The sequence below is a fragment of the Bos grunniens genome, chromosome 10, assembly GCF_055505025.1.
Source record: "Bos grunniens cultivar Pamir isolate PY7600 chromosome 10, Bosgru_T2T1.0, whole genome shotgun sequence".
NCBI classification, from domain to species: Eukaryota; Metazoa; Chordata; class Mammalia; order Artiodactyla; family Bovidae; genus Bos; species Bos grunniens.
In genome coordinates this window covers 60017065-60044237 of record NC_141174.1, presented here as the reverse complement: position 1 = coordinate 60044237, position 27173 = coordinate 60017065, and the positions used below count along the sequence as shown (strand labels likewise).

General features: G+C 34.4%; 1 protein-coding gene across 5 annotated transcripts in view; it reads right to left on the bottom strand.

The window, feature by feature from the left end:
- The window catches only part of MAP4K5 (mitogen-activated protein kinase kinase kinase kinase 5), a 126187-nt gene that overhangs the window by 55716 nt on the left and 43298 nt on the right, over window positions 1-27173 (bottom strand). For 3 of the 5 annotated variants that reach the window (XM_086321584.1, XM_086321585.1, XM_086321587.1), the window contains 10 exons: window positions 17529-17619; window positions 17013-17077; window positions 14803-14858; window positions 10535-10582; window positions 10115-10157; window positions 9659-9731; window positions 7655-7786; window positions 5653-5715; window positions 3569-3650; window positions 2277-2393 (listed from right to left, as the gene is read on the bottom strand). In XM_086321584.1, coding sequence (XP_086177710.1) covers window positions 2277-2393; window positions 3569-3650; window positions 5653-5715; window positions 7655-7786; window positions 9659-9731; window positions 10115-10157; window positions 10535-10582; window positions 14803-14858; window positions 17013-17077; window positions 17529-17619 — 770 coding nt within the window. The remainder of the gene's footprint in view (window positions 1-2276; window positions 2394-3568; window positions 3651-5652; window positions 5716-7654; window positions 7787-9658; window positions 9732-10114; window positions 10158-10534; window positions 10583-14802; window positions 14859-17012; window positions 17078-17528; window positions 17620-27173) is intronic. The other 2 variants (XM_086321586.1, XM_086321589.1) reach the window with 1 other exon arrangement.

Sequence of the window (27173 nt, the reverse complement as noted above, 5' to 3'; positions counted from 1 at the left end):
CAAAAACAAAAACGCATATCTGATTATATCACTCCCTTACCCTTTAATGGCTTCTATTGCCCTTAGATTAAAGCTCTCATTTACTTTTACTTGAAATATCTAGTTTATAATCTCATCTCCCACCAAATTTCTTCCTTTTTCTCTGCTCTAACAGACTAACTTTTCTTTAGTTCCTAAAGCATACCATGTCTCTTATCAAGGCTTTCAAACATGCTATTATTCCTTCTGTTCAGAACACTTCTGATCAGTCTCTTAATTACTATCTCTGTATTTAATCCTTCAGGTTTTCAGCTTACACACTGCTTCCTCAATGAGTCCTTTCCTGTCTCAAAAATATGCCTGCATATCACCCTGTATTTCCATTCCATAACAGTTATTACACTTATCAACTGTTTGCTGGTAATTTCTAAATTTCCATGGAAACCATTCTGTAAGCTCTTTGAAGACAGGGATTATGTCAATGTCATCCACTGTTGTTTCTTCAATTGCCTGGAGCAAGGTTTTGCATTTCAAGGACTAAACAGCATGGTGATATCATTACAGTTCCAAAGTAAGAGTAGATTTAGAAAACCTGGCAAAATATCGTGGGGAATGAAAGTGGAGTTTGGTTGTTTTCATAACCAGTAAAACATTAATTGAGGAATCAAGTAATATGCTATATTTAAGCAAAACAATTTTGATTTTTAAGAGATTAAATTCATTAATTATTACAAGTCTGCGAATGATGGTTTAAATTTTAAAATATCTTTATGACTGGGTTATTTAATATTTTCAATTGTTCATTTAACATTCAATAAAATATTTACAGGGTACCTTACTACATGACAAGATTATGTTATATACTAGAAAATGACTAGTTGGTAAGGACTGTTTAATGACTATTTCTATTTATATAAAAAGTACATATATAAAAGTGACGGTATATTAACTAAGAGTAGGTTCTAAAGTTGGTTTGCCTGAATCCAAATCCTGGTTCCACTACTTGCTAGGCATATGATCTTGGGGAAATGAAATTACTTGTATTCTTTCTTCTTTTCTTATTTGTAAAATGGGAATAGTAATAGTACTTATTGCAAAGGACTGTTCTGAGTATTAGATGAGTTAACATGGAAATTATTTAGCCTAATACTTGGTGCATAAAGACTACCCAATGACTGTTAGTAGTTATCACGATACTTAATAATTTAAAACTTAAGTTCATGAAGTAGAAGATTTCCTTCAGTAAGTAACAACATATAAAGCTTAGTTCTATAGTCTTACCAGAATTGAAGATAGAGGTATAAAGGGAAATAAAAGCATAAGAAAGAATGAAGAGACAGAAATAAAACAGAATATAAAAGGACAAAAAGATACTGGTAAATAAATACATTTGTATTATATATAGAGAGGCATAAACCTGACAATGGGCAGGAAGTCCCTCATTCCTGATTTAGAACTTGTGTTGTTAAATATAATATATTCAAATAATTCTACAATATTTTCAGAGAAGAAAGCATAGTTATGAATATGTAATTATATAAGAAATAATAATTTTTAATACTTATTGGAAAACATCTTCTATGGGAACTTCAGCTTAATTTAAAAAAATTATTTGTATCCTGTTAATGATCTGTATTGGAGAAGGAAATGGCAACCCACTCCAGTATTCTTGCCTGAAAAGTCCCATGGACAGAGGAACCTGGTGGGCTACAGTTCATGGGGTTGCAAAAGTCAGAAATGACTGAGCGACTAAACTACCACCAATCATCTGTAAACAGAGAAACTAAAAAAATGACCACATGGCTTTCTAAGGAGTCTCTTTAGTGAAAAATAATATGGTACAAGTGCTCTGGCTAAATTTTCATTCTCTTAGTCCAAAGCAATACTCCTAGAACCTGTATTTACATGGAAATAGATGTCCTTTTTCTTTAGAGAAGATCAAACTCTCACTACAGAAGCTGAGGTCTAAAGAGAAGAGAAAACACTTGTGGATTTCTGGGAAGATAAAGGCACAGATCTGATTCTAATTGTACCTACCGCTTAATAACCTTAAGCAAACCAACTAAGTAAATAAAATGATATCGTGCAAGGAAGAATCATAATCTTAGTTCCTTCCCAGAACTAGGATTAAGAGAAGTTATCAATTGGTAATTATATGCAGGACAAGTAAAGTCTTCATTGCTAATTGATCTGTCACTAAATCTATTTTAACTAACTTAAAAGAGTGAATTAAAAAACAAACTCTAAGGCCACATTAAACATTTATTTTCAATTATTAGATTGCAAACATTCTTTACCTCAAAGTCATCATCGTCTCCTTCGGTGTAATGTGTGTGGCTGTCTGGATTATTCACTTTGTCCAACAGTTCAACTGCCAGGGCCCTAGAGAGACCTGGCTGCCCTACAAATGTATGCTAAATAAAAATAAAACAAAACTTCATGAGTATGCATTTATATCTATGGCTTATAGAAACTGTTATTTGTTCTTTTCCATTTAGTAACTATCAGAGATAAGCATATGGAAGCCTACCAGTGCTAATAGAGAATGTATTATAAAAATATTAATCAGAATCCATAATTAAATATTATAATGCTAAAGAATTATTGTGAGGTAAGTTTATAATATGAATAATTTCTCTATGTAAAGTTAACTAATCTATATTAGGCTGCCAAATTACAACCTTGGCTATAACAATGACATTTATTACACATGTCATTATGCACATGCAAATAAATATTGTGGTACAGTCCATATCACAATAAGAAAAAAACATGTATAGTCTATGCTTACATATATTTAATTCAATAAAATTGTTAGTATAGAAAGACATAATTTTTATAACATTTAAACAAAGTTTTCTTAGATTGTTATAATCAACTTTTCCTAATATAAAAGTATTTTATAAACACATACACAGGAGCATTCTATAAATTTACATAAGAAACCAAAACAGAGAAAATCAATTAGTTTTAGATGAAAGCAAAATTTTAAAGACTTTTCTCCAAGGCTGCTGCTACTGCTGCTGTGTCACTTCAGTCGTGTCTGACTCTGTGTGACCCCATAGACGGCAGCCCACCAGGCTCCCCCGTCTCTGGGATTCTCCAGGCAAGAACACTGGAGTGGGTTGCCATTTCCTTCTCCAATGCAGGAAAGTGAAAAGTGAAAGTGAAGTTGCTCAGTCGTGTCCGATCCTCAGTGACCCCATGGACTGCAGCCCAACAGGCTCCTCTGTCCATGGGTTTCTCCAGGCAAGAGTACTGGAGTGGGGTGCCATTGCCTTCTCCATTCTCCAAGGCAGGGGTGGGCAAACTACAGACCATGAGCAAAATCTGGTGCACCGCCTCCTTCTGTGAATAAAATTTTATTGGGTATTAAAGCCATACCCTTCTTGGCTGCTTGGCTACGGCTGCTTTTGTGCTACCGTGGCAAAACTGAGGTGACACAACAGACTATATGTCTCACAAAGCTTATAATACACACGTTTATATTAAAAGACGTTTATATTAAAAACCTAAATGCTGTTGTTCTAGTGATATGCCTAACTAATGCATGACTATAGAAAATACTTCTATAAATTCAATGACTTACAGTCAGAAGTCTTTCAGCGGTTGGTCTTTTTTTGGGGTTTTTGGTTAGTGCTATTTTGACAAAATTATGGAATGTTGATGACCTTCAAATAAAAAGAGACATGTACAAATATATTTCACTAATATTAGTTCTTTTGTGTTACTAAATAAAATTAACTTACAAGCAGTTAGAAAGACTAAAACATATGATTTTTTTCTTAGGCCTCTTAGCTCTATGTAAATAAAAAAACTAAACCCAAAACAGAGTATTTCCTTGGAAAATATATCAGGTTCAGCTGTTAAGTAAAATACAATTAGTGAACAGAATACTAATATATATAACCTCTAAAATGTACACTAAAAGCTAGAAATGGGTAGGTGTGTCATCTATAAGGTTAATAACCTTGTGTTATAACCACTTAGGAATCAAAATGACCTTTTCTCACTGCTTAATTTATATGATATATAAATGTTTTGCTACACGCAAATTGTTAGGTGGCATCAAGGTAGGGTGGGTAATTAAACAGACTGTTTATACCTTTAAAAAGTCACTGAATTTCTTAGGAACAAGGGAAAAGAAGAGGGAGTGATCTTAGTAACCCAGAGTTTTCCTGCCACCTATACTGATGAAATGGGGAAAAGAAGATATATAGGAATCTGGGAATTCCCTGCCAGTACAGTACAGTGGCTAGGACTTGGCACTTTCATTGCCATGGGCCTTGGTTTGGTCCCTGGTGGGGGAACTAAGATCCTGCAAGTTGTGTGGCATGGACAAAAAATTAACTAATAAAAAATTAATTACTTAATTAAAGGAACTGCATTTTGATTATGAATTACTGACAAAGAGAGGTATTGTACCATTGCCAAGATTTCACAGGAGCAAAGACTGGGCAAGAACCAAAAAGAATAACCTTAGTCATTACCAATGACAGTAATGACAAAGCAGTTCTCTTTAGGGAAATCAAATCCCTACATAACATTGGTAGTTTGTGGTCCTCATATCATGGAGTGAGAAAGTACCTAAGACTGGCAAAGGTACTTCAATGGTAATAACTGTTTTGGAATCTCACTATGAATGTAGCTATTTTAGCTAACAGTCATTCATCCTTGAATGAATATTCAGTCATTCCTGCCATAAAGTCCTCCAGTTCTAGTTGCTTAGGAACTTAGGCTTACAAGGAACAAGAGAAAACAAAACAAAACAGTGTCAATACAAAGGAATACAGCTAGCAGCAGGATATAAACTCCTTAACTTCTACAGTGTGATTTGCCTTTCATTCCTGGTACTATCCCCAGAATGGCCTGGCTCCTAAATAATACTATGCACAGGCAGGCCAATGAAGCATTAAAAAAGTAGTTTAGAACTTGTTTTGGGGACAGGCCTTTTAGAATCTGAAATAAAATATGGATTGTCCCTCCAGAAGAAAATGAATACACATAAATAATTCCAGGGGCTCATATATCTCCCGAGATTTCCCAAGAGATCCATGTATAATAGATAAAGAATCACTAAATTTAAGAATTTGGAAACTTTAATTTGTACAATAAGTTTCTCTTATTAAATGTATGGGAAGACATTACCAGAAAAATAATTTTCAGTGTTTATCATCTAATTGAAGACATCCTTATGGACTATAAGAATTGGCAAGTTGTTTTACTTTGTATGAGAAAACATTAGGATGCAAATGAGTAATAACCGTTTTAATGTTAGGGAAAATAGGTAGAGAAAAGCCAATGATGATTGATTTTAAGTGTCACTGTATCTGGGAAACTGTGTCCTATTACTTCTCATGAAAGTCAACATGAAATTACTGGAAGTAAAGGAATACAGGCAAAATGAATCTCCAAAATCTTACTGTACTCATTTGAAATCATTTCCCCATTACATCTCCTATTCAAGCTGCCAAAGCAGTACATTATAATGGAATACTGACCAGGAAATAAACCTAGATCCTTGTTATAGCTCTGCCAAGTAAATTAGATATGTAACTTTAGGGAAACTGTTTAATGCTCTGAGCTTCAGCTTTAGCATCTTTAAAATAAGGGAATTAAACCTCTGTCTCTTTCAGCCATAAAATTCTATAAATCTACATATCTATAACTCACCATTTTGTTTTGTCTTTTAGTTTTGGAGGTTGAAAATTACTTTTTGACATTAAGAAGAGGGCCCTGGAATAAAAATTTCAGTTAAAGAGCAATACAAAACACTTTTATTATTACATACAATAATCAGAATCAATTCTGCAATGAATTTATGCAAGATTATTACATATGTAGGTACTCAAGATTTAACTGATATGGAATATGGAAATTAATGTTTTATATTTTGGATACCTTACGGAAAATTTCTCCTGGCTCTAGAGAAGATATTTAAATTTCCAATAAGCTCTTATTCACAAGGCAAAGCAACTAAACATTTGAGAAGGTTTTTTTCTGTCATACTGTTACATATATAACTAGTATTATATCTTAAGCATAAGTCTATATAATTGTGTATCATTGTGTTAACACACGGAGATGATATACTACTCTAACATTAGGTTGTATGTTTAGCCTCTACAATTATTTTGGGAGAATAGGCAAATCATATCCACTTCTTTATCTGTTTCCCCTTTTGAATGAAACAGAAATCAACCTACAAGAGGACCTTCCTTCTCCACGAATTAACCTTTGACCAATCTTTTTAATGGACTGTGGGGGTAGAAGACTGAAGGATTTTAAAAGGAAGTTTTATTTCAGTATTTCCTACAAAACTCCAATGTTTTCAAGCAAACTTCTTAGTCTTTTTTATTAAATACCAAAGATCTTTTCTTTTTAAAAATCAAATGATTCATATATAAAAGAAAATTGAAGAGAAAAAAGTCTATATTCCTCTCACCCTAAGACATTATTTTAAATCTTCTGCTTTTCTTTTCAGTCTTTATCTAAATATTAACCAATTACTAAATTATTATAATAGGTAACATTATGTTCTGCTTTTTTTCCTGATAATCAATTTTCCATGCTGCTTTGGTTTATATATATGTATTAGCTGCCCTTATGACTGCACATTGAGATTTCCCCCCTGCAAGCCTGAAGCAGATTCTTAGACTTTTCCTGAATTATTTCCTAAGTATAATTTTCACAAGTATAGAATCAATGCAACATTTGTACTGTTCATAACAAATAACATCCAAATTATTTTCCTAAAGGTCTGTACTTATCAGCATTCCAGCTAAAAGCAGGTATCTTTTAACTTATATATCTTTTTTTTGGTGTTGTTGTTATTAGTTTTTTAATTGGAGGCTAATTACTTTACAATAATGTGGTGGTTTTTGCCATACAGTCACATGAATCAGCCATGGGTGTACATGTGTTCCCCACCCTGAACTAACTTATTTATCTTTAGGTACTTGTGAGGTTAAATAGTTTTCCATGTTTCTCTAGTATCTGATACTTGCTCATAAACAATTTATCTTTTGCTCTTAGAGTCTTTGAATGAGTTACCTATGTAATAAATATCAATAATTAATATTATATGTTGGGAGAATACTTTCCCCTATTCTGCTGATTTTCTTTTTAACCTTTACTATTTACATTAAAAATTTAAATTTTGGCCCAATTTATCTTCTCCTTCAAAATATTAAAAACCCCTTCACAGTCTCTCAAATATTTTTTCTAAGATAATATACTCTAAAATATAAATGATTTAGTAAGCATCTACCTCTTCATCATTCCTAGACAAAGTATAAAGAAACAAAATCAAATGAGAACAGAAATTAAAACCTCATCTGCATTCTATCATTTGTTTATAGTTCTACTTAGGACAAAAAAAGAAATGTTTTTAATCAATGGAAGAGTAAAAAAAAGACTTAAAACTTTTAAAATGATAACTGCTATATCCTAGTATGTTTATTAAAGGAAATCTGTTTTAAAGAAAAGTTTCAGACAGACTCTATGCTGTGTTAGAAAGAGCAACAGGTTTTAGACGAGATTATTCCTAAGTCTCTCAGAATACTTTTATTATTTCAATATACTTTGAAATGAGCTTGGAATACCCAAGTTGTTCGTACTTCACTCTCCCTGAAGACCTTACTACTAACTGCATAATTGTAAATACTGAGAACACCTCATGGGATGAAGATCAAACATAGGTGGTTGAAGTTCTCCAAGTTCAATTGCTGTTATTCCTACTGCCCAGATATCACAGAGTTGGTTGTAGCCACCATTCTTTTCCACTGCTGCAACTTCAGGGGCCATCCTAGAAGGAATCAATAAATATAACATTTTTGTTTTTAAAAAATTATATGAAATTTGTTCTTTTGTTATATTCACTAGACTTCTTGGAGGGAAAGAGGCTTAGAGGCATTTACTAGAAAAGAAGAAACTTTACTATTAACAGAAAAAAACTTAATAAAGACCACATATACACACATACACATGCTTCTAAAACTTTGGTTCTCAAAATCTTGTGAATACTGTTTTATAGCATGGGAAAACAAAAAGACCACCTAAATCTCTGTGAAGGTCAGAGAAAGTTCCTCAAAGGAGGTGAGACTCACAGAATAAATTAGCAGGGAGTTGAGGGGGGTTGAGGAACCTGGACAATTTTGTTAGAGGAAACAAGTACGAATGCAGGGAAACAGGCCAGCACGGAACACAGAGAGGAGACAGGATGGTGCTACTCAATGTATGATCTATAGGTAGATACAGGGCCATAGGCAGTTTGCTATCCGCCTCCGATAAGTACAGAAACTGAAACTAAGTATTCTTATCCAGATAAATGGTCATTTTTTTTAGCAATTTATTTTAAATTTATTTTATAAAAGTATCAGTCTGTGGTGGACAAAATATGAAAAAAAAAATAAAGTCATTCATCAGTTTGAGAGGGTCTAGAAAGTATTTGGAAAATAAACCTCAGAGACAGAGGCTAGATAATGAATGGTCTACTGATTATATGAGAAAGATTCGACTTTACTGTGAAAATGGAAAATTTAATTATGATATAAAACTCATGGCAACATGAAGGATGGTGTGAGAGGAAGTGAAATCAGAATCAGGCAGATGAATTAGAAGACTATCTGAAAAATACGAGGGGAAAAAAAAAGGACTTTTCAAAGGCAGTGGCAGGGAGGATAGAATCAAGGGGCTGACTGAAGAGACTGAGTATAAAATACCTGTGGATACTGAAGTAGTGCTATCACCAGACAACTGTTGAAAATATACAGGACTGAGGGTCAACTGAGTAGCTGAGTTGGAGTTATCTGTTTGGGAGTTGCTGTGTGTACTTAATCGCTCAGTCATGTACAACTCTTTGTGACCTCATGGACAGTAGCCTGCCAGGCTCCTCCATCCATGGGGTTTCTCCAGGCAAGAAGACTGGAGTGGGTTGCCATGACCACCTCCAGGGAATCTTCACAACCCAAGGACTGAACCCAGGTCTCCTGCATTGCAGGCAGATTCTTTACCATCTGAGCCACCAGTCAGTGGTATATGAAAATGGCATCTAAAGTTATAAAGCATAGATGATATTACTCAGGAGTTTTGAGTGTTTATTATTTTTAAATTAATTTATATTTATACTGAATATTCACAAGGTAGAGATCACTTTTATGTGCACTTAGGTACAGAAACATATGACACAGTGTCTCTCAACCTAAGTGTGTATAAGGATATAATGAAAGCAGTGTTTTAGAAAGATTATTTTGTCAGTAATTGGAAGGATGTAGTAGAAGCAGGAGGGCTGGTAAAAACTAATGGTAGGATAGGATGCATGATAAATTTTAACAACACGCAAATGAAATCCTAGATTAAAACAGATGCAATATCAAAAAAAAGGGTAATAAAATGACACAAGATTATAACACAATTTTCTTTTGAAAATCTCCCACCTATGAGATCTCCAAACACAGCATCTCAGGGACAGGAAGAATTATTGGCACTTTAACACAGGAAATGCTGGACAAGGAAAATGAGTATCAAAGTTCTGTAATCCATCAGATCTATGATAGTGTCAAGGAACCTGAATGTCTCCAGGCTTCAGTCAAGTACAAATTGTATTACTAAGCATCAATGTTGTTCACTAATCTTAAAGAGATGAAATGGACAAAACTCAATCATAATAATATCTTACCAATAAGGAGTGCCAATGAAAGATTTTCTCTTTGCAATAGTAGCTGTTATTTTTGCAGCTACACCAAAGTCAGCTGGTGGGGTAAAAACAGAACAGAAAATTTTAGTTTTCAATAAAATCACGAACATTTCTAAATTTCATCCTCAGAGACATCATTTTAATAATTCAGATAGCAATACTTACAGAAATGTATATAAATTGAATATAAATATAAATTGAATACCTAAATCCCTTCCTGTTTAGTTCAAAACATAATCATTGTAAGAAAATAACTTATTGGCCCTTTATTAGAATGAAAACATACTTTATTAAGAACAAAGTTATTAAAAAACTTTTCATCACAAGTAACTTAAATTGGGAAAAAAACAAACCTCTGGATTCCTTTTATTCTAACACAACTAGGTTAGTATTTCAGTTTTTCTGGAAAATAATTTTTAGGAATTTGAAATAACATACCTAATTTTACATCACCATGATCTGTCAATAAAATATTTGCACCCTAAAGCAAAAATACAAATGCTATTAAATTAGTATCATAAAATTCCTTTCAATAAAATTATCAATTTAAAGAGTTTATTTATTATTATTATGTTTTATTGAAGTAGTCGATTTACAATGTTGTACCAATCTCTGCTATACAGCAAAGTGACTGAATAATACACATACAGACATTTTAAAAAATATTCTTTTCCATTATGGTTTATCAACAATTCACTGTACTATATAGTAGGACCTATTGTTTATCCACCGTATATGTAAGAGTTTACACCTGTGAATCCCAAACTTCCAGTCCTTCCTCCCCCCAAACCACAAATCTGTTCCCTGTGACTGTGAGTCTTAAACATACTGAGTTTAAATTAAGTTAAACAGACTTACTTTGATATCTCTATGCATTTTGCCTTTAGTATGCAAATAGGCAAGACCCTGAAGTTTAAAAAAAAAAAGTATATATTAGCAAAACTGCAAACTTCACACCTAAATTTCTACTTAAATTTTTATTGAATAAGAAAAACCAGAATGTCCTTTTTTTGAGGGGAAAAAACCTAGATGTGTTTCTTTTTACTAATCAATGTTTACTCAATTTTAAGATTTTTGAATTCATTTTCTGATAAAAACAAGAAATAGTTTACTGTAACATCATCACCACAATCAAGATAATGAACATATTCATCACTCCCAAAAGTTCCTCTCATATATAAACACTGATACACTGTCGCTATAGATAATTTTAAAAGTTTCTAGAGTTTTATATAAATGGAATCATACAGAATATTCTTTTATCTTCTTTAATTCACAATATTAATTTGACATTCCTTGTTAGTGTGTTATCAATATTTCATTTTTTTATTACTGACCATTCCACCATACAGTTATTACAGAATTTATTTATTCACCTGTTGATAGATATTTGGGTTATGAGTTGTTTCCAGATTTTGGTTATTATATAGAAACCCACTCTAAAGATTTATGTCAAGTATTTGTATGATTCTTCCCTCTTGGGTAAATAACTTAGATATGACTGGGTCATATGGTGGTACAAGTTTAAATTTCTAGGCAACTGCCAAATGGTTTTCCAAAGCAGCTGTACAATTTTGCATTGAAACTAGCTGTGTATGAGAGTTCCAATTAACTCACATACTCACCAACTTTATGAGGGTCAGTCTTTTTAATTTTAGCCATTCTAACTGGTGTGTAGTGGTATCTCATTGTGGTTTTAATGCATATTTTTCTAATAACTAATGATATCGAGCATATTTCTCATATCCTTATTTGCCATCTATACAGCTTTCGGTGAAACATCTGTTCAAATCTTTTGTCCATTTGTTTAATTTGTGCTTTTCCTATTATTTATTTAGTTTTGAGTTCTTTATATACTCTAGAGACAAGCCCTTTATCAGATTTATACTTTGCAAATACCTTTTTTGTCTTTTTATTCTCTTAATAGTACGTCTTGAAAAGCAGAAGTTTTAAATTTTAACAAAGTCAAATTTGTCAAATTTTTCTTTTATGGATCATGATTTTTATGTCTGAAAGGCTTTTATTAACTCAAGATTGCAAAATTTTCTTCTATGTTTTCTTCTATAAGTTCTAGTTTGAGATTTTATATTTAGACCTAAGTGATTAGGGTTAATTTTTATATATGTCACAAAATGTGGTTCAAAGTTCATGTGTTTGACTTGGGTTTGATCCCTGGGTTGGAAAGATCCCCTGGAGGAGGGCATGGCAACCACTCCAGTATTCTTGCCTGCAGAATCCCCAAGGTCAGACAGAAGAGCCTGGTAGGCTACAGTCTGTAGGGGCACAAAGAGGCAGACATGACTGAGTGACTAAGCACAGTTCAATTATTCCATAACCATTTACTGGAAAACCTATCCCTTCTCTTTTGAATTGTCTCTTCACCTTTGTCGGGGAAGGCAATGGCACCCCACTCCAGTACTCTTGCCTGGAAAATCCCATGGACGGAGGAGCCTGGTAGGCTGCAGTCCATGGGGTCGCGAAGAGTTGGACATGACTGAGCGACTTCACTTTCACTTCACACTTTCATGCACTGGAAAAGGAAATGGCAACCCACTCCAGTGTTCTTGCCTGGAGAGTCCCAGGGACGGGGGAGCCTGGTGGGCTGCCGTCTATGGGGTCGCACAGAGTCGGACATGACTGAAGTGCCTTAGCAGCAGCAGCAGCTTCACCTTTGTCAAAAAATAGCCATATATGTGTGGAATTATTTCTAGTTTTTCTAGATTTCTATAATCTTTTGGCATAATCTACTCTTATGCCAGTGCTTACTACTATGTTTCATTTAGTGTAGTTTTATAGGTCTTGAAATTGCTACTGTTGGTCCTCAAATTTTTTTGTTCTTTTCCACAGTTGTTTTGACTATTCCAGGTCCTTTGTGTTTCTGTAGGAATTTTAGAATCAGCTCATCAATTTCTAGAGGGAAAAAAAAAAGCCTCCTTTGATTTTGATTGCAATTGCATTGAATCTACAGTCAGTTTGGGAGGAAATGGTATCTTAATTGCATTGAAATGTTCTGACCCATGAATACAAGAATACTACAGAAGGTAAAGTTCTCAGTTTATGTAGGTCTTCTTTAACTTCTCTAAGTCATTTTATAGTTTTTAGTATACAGGTGTTTATGCCTCTTTGTTACATATATTCCAAAGAACGTCATATTTTAGTTATTATAAATTGTATTGTTGCTAATCTATGGAAACCCAACTGATTCTGTATATTAATCTTGAACCCTGCAACCTCCCTATTCACACTCATTAGTTCCACTAGCTACTTTGTAGACTCTATTCCATTTTCTACAAAGATGTAGTTATGCAGTCTGTGAATACAGACAGCTTGAATTCTTACTTTCTAGTCCAGGTGCCTTTTATTTCACTGCTTTTGCTTTTTGTCCTGTGCAAACGTCTAGAATCTGTTAAAAAGAAGTGGTGAGAGCAGACATCTTTGCCTTGTTTGACTGACATTGGTGGGAAAGCACCTAGTCTTTACCATTAAGTATGATTTAGTTGTAGGTTTTTCACAGGTGCTCTTTATCAGGCTGAGTTAGTTTCTTTCTATTTGAAGTATGCTAAGAATTTTTATCAGAAATGAGCACTGGATTTAGTTAATGCTTTTTCTGTGTCTATTTAGATGATCCCATGGTTTTGCTTCTTTTTGTTTGCTAATGTAATCACTTACTTGAAATGATTTTGAATGTTACATCAACACTGCCTTCTATGATAAACCCTACTTGTATATGATGTATTATCTTTTTATATATTGTTGGATTACCTAAACCATGCCTTTTTATCCAGTCACCTGTCAACAGACACTAGATGAGGAATTTTGTCAGCGTAACACAGTTTTAAAATTCAAACTAGTATCTTGGAAATCATCCCTTCCACAGCCTCATTTTATACTTAGGGAACTAAAACCACAGACGAGATAATGGTCATATACCAGGGCCAGAACGGAAATGCAAATTTCTGTTTTGCTTTCTACTTCCATTTAGTACTCTGTCCATTACTTAAAGAAGCAAGGAACTTTGGAAATTAAAATATTAACAACAGTAATCTGTCAACAATTCTCTGCTATGAGTGCATGATTAGTGTTTTATGTGAATACAAAAAAGCAGATTTTTAATGTGACTGTTATAGAAATATATGTAAATTATTTATATATATAAATTTACTTTTATATATCTAACAATAAAATTTTAAAGCATGTGGAAACCAACTCTTTCAGAAATGACTAGAGCTTTCCCTTAATTTAGGTTAAATTCCCAATTTCTAAAATATGGAAGGATAACATATAGAATATCAATTTCTCTCCTAAACAAACTACACAATCCAGGAAATGTAGAGACAGAAGCATCAATTAATAAGTATCAGTTGTGAACTGAAAAAATAAATAACACAACCACTACTACTTCATCCTGCTTCCTAACTTAGATGCCTTAAAGCATTTGAACAAAATTAGCTGCTAATTTTTTCAATGAGTAATCTTTCAAGGAACTAAAAAAATAAACTGGAAGAAAAACTGTATACTCTGTATACCTACTGAAGACTCATAACCTATTTTAACATACTAAAAGCTCTCACAGGATCTGAAATAAAGAAGGAAAGAAATCTCTACTTAATACAATGTTTACTGAGCTTATAAAAAGGGATTCTGATATTAATAATAACTATTAATATCACATAGATCAAACGTTTCCAGATAACATTCTGGGTTACTGCCATGAAACTTTACTCTCATTTTGGGAGAAATGGTAAAAGACCTCATGTCTTATGCAAAAAGATTCCTTTTGTGGCCATAAAACTCGAAGGGAAAGCTTGGACTTGTTATAATTGAGAGGTCTGATGATTCATTCATGAAAACCAATTCATACCTATGACTTTCCTTAGCTTTGCAGCAATTGAGGGACAAGCACTACAAAGCAGAACACCAAACAACACCCCTGTGTATACTACTATTCGCTTAAATGAATTTCCAGGACTCATTCACAAAAGAAATAACGAGGCTTACAGAATTACAGTATGAGAGGTTAACAGAAAAATTTGGTTTACTCTTTCTCTTTTGGGCAGATCACCATTTTACTGTTTTCAACTGTGAAACTAGAACTGCATTTCTATCTACATAAGCAAATATAGTACCTGTAAAGTTTCTCTGCATACATAGGCTATTTGCAGTTCTGATAACGGTCCAGTAACTAGAAATTAAAAAAGAGATCACATCATTATACATTTGAACACAACAGACTAAAAACACTTTAACAATGACAAGCAATTATAAAACTTCTCTCTCTCTCTCTCTCTATATATATATATCACTGGGTGGCTTATCATGAGCATATATTATTCTTAGAATCAGGAAACAAAAAAAAGTAAAGTAGAAAAATTTTCAATGCAATTTAAAAATGGAAGATTTGCTTCATAACGACTTTGGTCAGTGAAACTAATTAGCCCCTGTTATGAGCAAAGCACAGTACCAGATATCACAAGATGTTCTATACAAAGCAATGGACATGATCTCAATCCTGAACAACTAAAGATAAATAAATAAATAAAGCCCCCAAATGAGAAAAACATATATAATTACAGTTATATACACATGTTAAGGGCTTTCCTGGTGGCTCAGACAGTAAAGAATGTGCCTGCAATGCAGGAGACCTGGGTTCGATCCCTGGGGTGGGAAGATCCTCTGATGAAGGGAATGGCAACCCACTCTAGTATTCTTGCCTAGAGAATTCCACGGATACAGAAGGAGCCTGGTGGGTTACAGTTCATGGGGTTGCAAAGAGTCAGACATGACTGAACAACTAACACTTTCACACTTTCATACATGTTATAGGACCATAAAGAGAAATCGATTGTTGAAAAGGCATACTTTTTTAAAAAAAGTCACGATGTTATTCCCTTAGCATTATTCTTTACTATATCCATCAAAACAAGGACCTTGATCCAATACCTTACCTAAGAATCCAAAAAGTAATCAGGTCACTTGTGACAACCAGATCTTTCCCTAATGAAATATAAAATCCTTCTGCAAGTACCTAACTAGATGCTTTGGAAATAATGCCTTCCAATACCATGAGAAAATATTTGAAGTCGGGGGTGGCATTTGCTGATAGTGAGGTCAAAATCAGATACTTTTATGCAATCTTTATTTAAAATATTTTACAACATATTTTAATCACTGGTAATCTATACCTACTTTTAGGAACATAAAATTTTGACTCTTAGTAACTTGATGAAATAGTAGTAAAAGAAGGGAAACAATTTCATTAAAAGTTATTATAGGTATAGTTGTTCTTGATTACTATGCTATCTAATATATTATTTACAGGGATGAATACTTTTTAGATTCAATTTAATTCAATAAATAGCAGGTTTAATAATGGAAAGCAGCAATTTCACAAAGAAATAAAATTAATGTCTCAAAACCATTATTTCAGCTTAAAAGGGGAAGTAGTAAAAAAAAAAAAGGTCTGCTGCATAGTTTTATTAATCCATAATCCTGAGTTCTCATTCTGTGAAAATGTAGATAAAAATTATAAATATTAGATAAAAAGTCTTCACATAAAAGATCATAATTCTTCATAAAATCACAGAAAAGAATTTTAAACTGAGTGACACAGAGCCGTTTCCTACCAATAATTTTTAAAAAATCAACAACAGGGGTAAAATAAAAGAGAACAGTCATTATAGTATAATAATGTAAAGGAAAATTCAATTCAATTCGGAAAGTTGACTAAATTAACATAATGAAATGGCAACCCACTCCAGTATTCTTGTCTGGGAAATTCCATGGGCAGAAGAGCCTGGAGGGCTATAGTCCACAGGGTCACAAGACAGTCAGACAAGACTTGCAACTAAACAACAAATAAAATATTCCAAATTCTTAAAATTATATATTTTAATACAAAATATTATAGCAATAATTAAGTTGTTTTCCCAGTCAGCACGTTATCATTAAGAGGTAAACAGATAATTTGCTTTATGTGAGAGTCACCTTTTGCATTTCAATTTTAATTTACAAGGAAGTTTAGGCCGTTTTGTTTGTAGATAAAATACTTCCCTATATACTACTTAAGATTTCCTAGAGACTACATCTGAAAAGTAAAATCTAGATTCTTCAAGTACTCTTGGATTTCTTCATCAGGCTCCAGCAGTTTAACTGAATACCAAAAAAATATAAAATTTAGATTTCTTTTATGCAATACTCCAGAGTATTGCATAAAAGAATGTAAAACTCCAGAATGTAAAACAGTAAATCTACATGTTAGTATCTCTTGTTGACTAGAAACATAAAATAAAAATCATTAAAGTAAAAGTTTTAAAACGTAGAGAGAAATTAACAGTACCATGGTAAATATCTTGAAGTGATCCGCCACCACAATATTCCATACAAATCCACAGTTTTTCCCGACTAATATGAAAGAGAAAGAAAATTATATTAGCTAGTAATTCTCAACCACTGACATACTTTGAAGATTGTCACTCTTCAGCATAGCAAGGTTTAGGATAGATTACAACAGGAAATTGTCCTGACATTTTTCTTCAGGATACAGAAAAGCATATTAATTTTAGCTCTGTTCCCACCTTAAATAGTTTAGAATGTGATCAGTATTACAAGCTAAAACACTTACTTGTAACCGTTCATAGTATTTCATTAAGGCTGCCAGATAAGGTAAAAATGCATAAATGAACCTGTCATTATTAATATAACAGAGAAGCCAATAAGAAGATCTGAGAAATCTTAGAACTTTAGACAAGCAATTTTAAAAATTTAAATACAAAACAGCATTTACATAAAAGGGAGGGGATATGGGGCAAAGAAGTATGAAACACAGAGAGATTAGACGTTTTGTGTTTTTCACCTGAGATAGCTCCCAAAGTAGGCAACAATGTTGCAGTGTTTACATTCTTTAACCATAAATATCTCTTGCTGAATCAAAGAAAAATCATCTCCTGAAAAACAAAATGATAATAACTTGGTCAACATGTTACATTTTGTGTTTCTATGTATAGGAAGAAGGAAGGAAACCTTCACAACAAGTATCAAAAATGAGGAATTAGATATTCTTAATACTTTAATGAGAACGTACATTTGCAGTTTCTTTCTACAAAGTCAGAAGCCATAAAAATGCATGAAGTCCTAAAACTCATAATTTCACTTCAATATTTACTTTCTTGAGATATGCACAGACAATATTCTCTACAGTACTATTTATTGATGAAAGAATGGTCAAACGACTTATGGTAAAATCATAGATATTACAACACAGTTATAACATGTTTAGCTATGAAAACATGCTCACGACACATTAAGTGAAAAAGATATTATGTAAGTACATATGCAAAAAAAAAGTCTCAAGAAATATACATAAGTAAAATTTTAAGTAATTTGGTTCTCTTCTTTTTTTATTTATATTTTCCAATTTGTCTACCAAAAATCTATTTGGGTTAATTAGAAAAAGCTATATTAAAATAAAATATTTATTATATATGGGAATTTTATGGTCATTATGGGCTGCTTAGAATGACACTGTCACTATCAAACTTCATTTTGCACAGAAATAGTGTTTTATTTCAGTAAAAGGAGTATGCTGCTGTTAAGTTGCTTCAGTCATGTCCGACTCTGCGACCCCATAGACGGCTGCCCACCAGGCTTCCCCATCCCTGGGATTCTCCAGGCAAGAACACTGGAGTGGGTTGCCATTTCCTTCTCCAATGCATGAAAGGGAAAAGTGAAAGTGAAGTCGCTCAGTCGTGTCAGACTGTAGCGACCCCATGGACTGCAGCCCACCAGGCTCCTCCACTGTGGGATTCTCCAGCCAAGAGTACTGGAGTGGGTTGCCATTGCCTTCTCCGGAGTTCATAAATGAGTACATTTATATTATGTAAATGTAATATAATGTACAAGATCTCAAGGTCTGGATTAACACACCTGGATTTAAGTCTGGACTCAGCCATTCACTGGCAATGTAACCTTGGGCAACCTAACTCTTCTGAATCACACCTGAATCCATTACCTACTATTTAAATTCATTCCTTATCTACTATTTTGGCTTCCTTATCTTCCACTTCCCTAAATATTCCCTGCTGCAGTTGCTGGCCATTTTTGTAACAGATTCTTATGTCCCGAAGTTTCTGTTACTGCAAGTCTCTCAGGTGTGAAAGTTGTGAGGAAGAGGATAGAGTGCATTTAGTACAATATCTGACACAGAATAAATGCAATAGCAGTATTATATGTTGGAGACAAGAAAGATACAAACAAACATGTTCCTCATTAAGATATCACCTTAAGATATTTTTATTAGATAGTGTTTGGAAATATTCTTTTGCAAAACAACATCAGGTTTAAAACCTGAGCCTTCCTGCATTGTAGGTGTATTCTTCTACCACTGTGCCACCATGAAAGCCCTAGCTCTAACTTAGTTGTCTTAGAATAACATACAAGGATCAAGAAGGAAAAACTTAGAAATGAGGTCTTAGATAAATAAATAAAATTCACACGAATCAGAGATATTTCCCCTTTATACAGCAACTTTCAACTGAAAGCCAAAACAAAATAATATTTTTGCCATGTCATAAAATACTTTTCAAAAAAAATCAAACATTACTGATGTGGTTTATATACACATTTAAGTATGAAACACCAAATTTATTTATAATCATGAAAACACTCTTTTCAACAGTCCCTTCATGTAAACATTAATTGATATTTCAGTTAACAATTTTAAAGAACTAGATAAATCAAAAAGGACACAGTCTTGAAACAATCAAAATCTAAGCGAAAATCTTTACAGAAAATTTAGCTTTTACTTGTAAAAGTGAGAAAACACGTACCACATGAATGGTTACATATACCCTAAACATAAGAGTCTGCAAAGAGAAGGGGATCAGTGAAGATAATCCAAAATAGACAATAATCTCACATTCCCCATTATCAACAGAGGCAGCAAGAGGGAGCAATTCTTGAAGAGTATCGTAAAAACCTGCCCATGTGGAGGCTTTGCCTGTCCACTTATGGATACAAAGAATTGTCTCTCCTTCCTCCTCCCTCTGAGCCCTCTCATTAGAGTAGTTCTCACCCATCTGCCTGAAACTTTTCCATTATATACTAAATTTTATTATTTATACAGGGTAATTTCAACAAGCAGGCTAGATTCCAGTCCATCCTTCATTTTATCAAGAAGCCCTGAATTACAAAGGAAAGAAAAATAAAGAATCACTCTTTGTTACTATATGCTTTGGATATCTACCTACTCACTTCTATGTGTTTCTTTTCAAATTATTTATTTTTAATTGGAGGATAATTGCTTTACAATATTGTTTTGGTTTCTGCCATATATCAACATGAATCAGCCATAGGTATAGGTATATCCCCTTCCTCTTCAACTTTCTTCCCACCTCCCTCCCCATCCCAACTCTCTATGTGTTTCTGATGGTTTTTGGCTGTGTAATCTGGCTTCTGGGATCTTAGTTTCCTGACCAGGGATAGAATCAGTGTGCTCTGCAATGAAGGCACAGAGTTTTAATCACTGGACCACCAGGGAATTCCCTACCCACTAACTTTTCTTTTTAATTGAAGTATAGTTGACATCTACCCACTTCTAAGTGATCACCAAAGTCTCATCCATTGGATCACTGAAAAAGCAAGAAAAGTAATGACCAACCTAGATAGCATATTGAAAAGCAGAGATATTACTTTGCCAACAAAGGTCCATCTAGTCAAGGCTATGGTTTTTCCAGTGGTCATGTATGGATGTGAGAGTCGGACTATGAAGAAAGCTGAGCGCCGAAGAATTGATGCTTTTGAGCTATGGTGTTGGAGAAGACTCTTGAGAGTCCCCTGGACTGCAAGAAGATCCAACCAGTCCATTCTAAAGGAGATCAGCCCTGGGTGTTCTTTGGAAGGAATGCTGCTAAAGCTGAAACTCTAGTACTTTGGCAAAGAGTTGACTCATTGGAAAAGACTCTGATGCTGGGAGGGATTGGGGGCAGGAGGAAAAGGGGATGACAGAGGATGAGATGGCTGAATGGAATCACTGACTTGATGGACGTGAGTCTGAGTGAACTCCAGGAGTTGGTGATGGACAGGGAGGCCTGGGTGCTGCGATTCATGGGGTCGCAAAGAGTCGGACATGACTGAGCGACTGAACTGAACTGATACCTACCCACTTTTAAGTGATCACCAAATTCTCATCCGTTGGATCATTGAAAAAGCAAGAGAATGCAAGAAAAACATCTACTTCTGCTTTATTGACTATGCCAAAGCCTTTGACTGTGTAGATCACAATAAACTGGAAAATTCTTAAAGAGATGGGAATACCAGACTACTTGACCTGCCTCCTGAGAAATCTGTATGCAGGTCAGGAAGCAACAGTCAGAACTGGACATAGAACAACACAGACTGGTTCCAAATCAGGAAAGGAGTACGTCAAGGCTATATATTGTCACCCTGAACATTTAACTTCTATGCAGAATACATCATGAGAAATGCTGGGCTGGATGAAGCATAGCTGGAATCAAGATGGCTGGGAGGAATATCAATAATCTCAGATATGCAGATGACACCACCCTTATGCCTGAAAGCGAAGAACTAAAGAGCCTCTTCATGAAAGTCAAAGAGGAGAGTTTAAAAAGTTGGCTTAAAACTCAACATTCAGAAAACTAAGATCATGGCATCCAGTCCCATCACTTCATGGCAAATAGATGGGGAAACAATGGAAACAGTGAGAGACTTTATTTTTGTGGGCTCCAAAATCACTGCAGTGGTGACTGCAGCCATGAAACTAAAAGACGCTTACTCGTTGGAAGAAAAGCTATGACCAACCTAGACAGCATACTAAAAAGCAGAGACATTATTTTGCCAACAGAGGTCCATCTAGTCAAAGCTATGGTTTTTCCAGTAGTCAACGTATGGAAGTGAGAGTAGGAACGATAAAGAATGCTGAGTGCCGAAGAATTGATGCTTTTGAACTGTGGTGTTGGAGAAGACTCTTGAGAGTCCCTTGGACTGCAAGGAGATCCAACCAGTGCATCCTAAAGGACATCAGTCCTGAATATTCATTGGAAGGACTGATGCTGAAGGTGAAACTCCAATACTTTGGCCACCTGATGTGAGGAACTGACTCACTGGAAAAAACCCTGATGCTGGGAAAGATTGAAAGCGGGAGGAGAAAGGGACAACAGAGGATGAGATGGTTGGATGGCATAACCAACACAATGGACATGAATTTGAGTAGGCTCCAGGAGTTGGTGATGCACAGGGAATCCTGGCGTGCTGCAGTCCAGGGTGTTGCAGAGTTGGACACAACTGAGCGACTGAACTGAACAAGTATCTTCATTCCAATTTTATCCTGTGTTAAGAAACTGGAATCTAAGTGAGACAGAATACTCTAGCATTCCATGTGGTTTTTACCTATTAAATGGCAGAAAATGTCTACTTACCCTTTATTAGTTTTCTGCATGTATTATTTAAAACTAATAAAATTTTGGTGTGACCTCAAAATCAACATCTTCTACTAATTCAGATTTGAACTTTTTAAATAGTGAAGATAGGGTTCCAATATCTAAATTTACAGATTATTTCTAAAAATAAAAAATATTAAGGTTTTTAAAATAGAAGTAAATACTGAAAAGCAGGAACATACCACTTAATCGGAATAGTTGACACTTCTCCTATTTGGCCAAACCTCCTACTTCGGGATTTCTTTCAAGAACATTAACAAGGCAAACTAATGGTTGTTTAAATCTTTATAAAATTTCTGACTTTTAAAAAATTTACTGTACATTTTCCATTTATATTTCCAGGAAACAAGATGAGATATCATAAAGCAAAACTAAAAAAAGTTTTAAACATCTATTTAAAGATATTTAAAGATTCCAATTCCAGTGCGTTCTCCAGTGCCAAGAGAACGCACTGGTCATAGCAAACACCCTCTTCCAACAACACAAGAGAAGACTCTACACATGGACATCACCAGAATGTCAACACCGAAATCAGACTGATTATATTCTTTGCAGCCAAAGATGGAGAAGCTCTATACAGTCAGAAAAACAAGATGGGGCGCTGATCGTGGCTCAGATCATGAACTCCTTATTGCCAAATTCAGACATAAATTTATAAGAAAGTAGGGAAAACCACTAGACCATTCAGGTATGACCTAAATCAAATCCCTTATAATTATACAGTGGAAGTGAGAAATAGATTTAAGGGACTAGATCTGATAGAGTGCCTGATGAACTATGGTCGGAGGTTTGTGACATTGTACAGGAGACAGGGATCAAGACCATCCCCATGGAAAAGAAATGCATAACAGCAAAATAGCTGTCTGGGGAGGCCTTACAAATAGCTGTGAAAAGAAGAGAAGCAAAAAGCAAAGGAGAAAAGGAAAGATATAAGCATCTGAATGCAGAGTTCCAAAGAATAGCAAGGAGAGATAAGAAAGCCTTCCTTAGTCATCAATGCAAAGAAATAGAAGAAAACAACAGAATGGGAAAGACTAGAGATCTCTTCAAGAAAACTAGAGATACCAAGGGAACATTTCACGCAAAGATGGGCTCGATAAAGGACAGAAATGGTATGGACCTAACAGAAGCAGAAGATGTTAAGAGGAGGTGGCAAGGATACACAGAAGAACTGTACAAAAAAGATCTTCATGATCAAGATAATCACGATGGTGTGATCACTCACCTAGAGCCAGACATACTGGAATGTGAAGTCAAGTGGGCCTTAGAAAGCATCACTACGAACAAACCTAGTGGAGGTGATGGAATTCCAGTTGAGCTATTTCAAATCCTGAAAGATGATGCTGTGAAAGTGCTGTACTCAATATGGCAGCAAATTTGGAAAAGTCAGCAGTGGCCACACGACTGGAAAAGGTCAGTTTTCATTCCTTTCCTAAAGAAAGGCAATGCCAAAGAATGCTCAAACTACCACACAATTGGACTCATCTCACACACTAGTAAAGTAATGCTTAAAATTCTCCAAGCCAGGCTTCAGCAATATGTGAACCGTGAACTTCCTGATGTTCAAGCTGGTTTTAGAAAAGGCAGAGGAACCAGAGATCAAATTGCCAACATCTAGTGGATCATCAAAAAAGCAAGAGAGTTCCAGAAAAACATCTATTTCTGCTTTATTGACTATGCCAAAGCCTTTGACTGTGTGGATCACCACAAACTGTGGAAAATTCTGAAAGAGATAGGAATACCAGAGCACCTGACCTACCTCTTGAGAAACCTATATGCAGGTCAGGAAGCAACAGTTAGAACTGGACATGGAACAACAGACTGGTTTCAAATAGGAAAAGGAGTACATCAAGGCTGTATATTGTCACCCTGCTTATTTAACTTATATGCAGAGCACATCATGAGAAACGCTGGGCTGGAAGAAGCCCAAGCTGGAATCAAGATTGCAGGGAGAAATATCAATAACCTCAGATATGCAGATGACATCACCCTTATGGCAGAAAGTGAAGAGGAACTAAAAAGTCTCTTGATGAAAGTGAAAGAGGAGAGTTTAAAAAGTTGGCTTAAAGCTCAACATTCAGGAAATGAAGATCATGGCAACTGGTCCCATCACTTCATGGCAAATAGATGGGGGAACAGTAGAAACAGTGAGAGACTTTATTTTGGGGGGCTCTAAAATCACTGCAGATGGTGATTACAGCCATGAAATTAAAAGACACTTACTCCTTGGAAGAAAAGTTATGACCAACCTAGATAGCATATTACTTTGCCAACAAAGGTCCGTGTAGTCAAGGCTATGGTTTTTCCAGTAGTCATGTATGGATGTGAGAGTTGGACTGTGAAGAAAGCTGAGTGCCGAAGAATTGATGCTTTTGAACTGTGGTGTTGGAGAAGACTCTTGTGAGTCCCTTGGACTGCAAGGAGATCCAACCAGTCCATTCTAGAGGAGATCAGCCCTGGGTGTTCTTTGGAAGGAATTCTGCTGAAGCTGAAACTCCAGTACTTTGGCCACCTCATGCAAAGAGTTGACTCACTGGAAAAGACTCTGATGCTGGGAGGGATTGGGGGCAGGAGGTAAAAAGAGGATGAGACGGCTGGATGGCATCACTGAGTCTATGAACGTGAGTTTGAGTGAACTCCGGGAGTTGGTGATGGACAAGGAGGCCTGGCGTGCTGCGATTCATGGGATTGCAAAGAGTCGGACACGACTGAGCAACTGAACTGAACTGAAAGATTCCAACATATCTGAAAACTGTCTAATCTAGTAAAATACATCTAATTCACCATTTTATTTATAAATATTGGATTATTTCACAAAGATTTCCAATTTAGCATTTTAAAAAACAAGTAAACAAAGTATACTGCATTAGCACCCTGGGTAATGATTTCATGAAATTCCATGCCTCTATGCAAGGCTCACAGTTTTAAACAAATGATAATTTGGAAAATTTTAAAGTACCATCATGTAGTTCTACCATAATAAGGGGATAATGTGAGCAGAGAAGACTTGAGAAGGCAAATGAGGAATATGATGATCACCTTTCTCAAACTCGGATTGTTCTGGCTATTGGCTGGCACTAACTACAGATTTGTTGAGCAAAATGAGCATCTGTAAAATGAGTTAGAGGGTAGGCTGAAATTCAGACACAAACAGGAAAATAGGGTGACATGCACAATTGTAATATCTGCCTGCTTTTCTAGAGCAACCCTGATGCCTCACCAAACAGATGATAAAACTCAAAATGGTATCATTGGTAGTGTTTATTTTAAATACCTAAGTCACCATTTGTAAAATGGTGCTTCTATTTAAAAAGTATAGACTATAAAAATGATAGAGAAATTTCTATCTATAAAAAAGATAGAGAAATGCTTAAATCACTCTTAAAAATAATCATTTGCTTTCATATGTATACAAAGGGCAACAAAAATATAGGGGAAAATGCTCATTCATCTTATCAATTATTTCTGTGGCCAATTAAAAAAATAGTTTTCTGTGCTAATCTATTTTTGCTCTTAACCCTAAGATTCACTTTAGGATTAGTACTAGAAGAGTCTCAAAAGTCATTTATTTTAGTGAAATTTTAAATATAATATTATACAATTAAATTACCAGGAACAAGTCAGTAAATCTGTAATAACATTCAAGACTTTAAAATGATTATAAATTTCAATAATCTATTTTTAACTGGGGTGAAAAGTATAATTGAGTTACAGCTGAGATTTCATTTACTTAAAAAAAAAAAAACTGTTTATCTTTTACCAGATGCAGGCTTTTTTCTAAGTCAGATTGGCAAATAATTATTTTTTCATGTCTAAATAAAATTCTAAACCAGCTCATCTGTTAAATAAATACAAGGAAGCACTTTTGCATTATACTGGCTTTGATGCGATTTTTTTTTTTTAAGTTGCATAGTACAGTCAAAAATTCATTTTTGAAATACAGCTGTCTCCAGAAATTATTTGAGGCATCGGAAACAAATGTTGGGAAAATTCAATACTATAACATCGTATTTGTCACATAAAACTCCCCTAACTCTGTTTGCAAAATGTGAAAAACACATCTACTTTGGCTTTTCTGAAAATGCTAAAAAAAAAAAAAAAGGTATAAAAGTCTATGATTAACATAGAAATTATTTTTTTAAAGGCAAAAACAAAAGAAAACAAAACCACAAATAAAACATATAATAATGAAATAACCCAAATGAATAAAATCACTGTCACAAACAGAAGACCAATTTCTCAGATTCTAAAACACAGATTATGAAAATAAATGAAACTATTCACTAAAAGTATGTATATTTAAACTGTAAGAAAAACATTTCTCAGGTGACTAATTTTATAGGTATTTACTATTAATAAATTTAATGAATTTACTGAAATCACAATTACTGTTAATAATGAATTGAAATCTAAATAATAAGACCTGAACATCACAGATTAGACAAGATATGTAGTATTAGTGCCACAGACAATTGAGCAGCAACTTCAGCAAGAAGCAGCAAGTTACCTACAAGAGGAAAAATAATCAGGCAAGCCTTATAGCTTTATTCTAATAATATTCAAAGCAGAGAATGTCTATATATTTTCTGAGGGCAGGAGAAGAATGTATGATGTAATAATTCTATATCTAGTCAACTGGTCATTCTCATTTAAAAGACAACAGAAAGTCATTTATAATATTCCCCTGTACAAAGGTATTTATTGAATGTCCTCTATGTGCCTACACTATTTCTGGTGCTGAACTATAACAGTAAAGACAGATCACTAGTCTCATGCCTCTTAACATGCCAGGAGAGACAAACATTAAACAAACAAATACAAAGAAATAAGAAAAATGTTACGCAGGCACATGTCCTAGACATGTGAGAACTAAAATAACAAAGATCTGAGTGACTACTTTAACTTATGTAGTCAGAACTGGGTCTTTACGAGGCTACAACATTTAAGCTGAAATCTGAATGACCAGGAGGGCTTCTGGAAAAAGACCATGAAAACTAATACTTCACGCAGAAAAGAAGAGTCAGTTTAATTTTGGACTGACTACA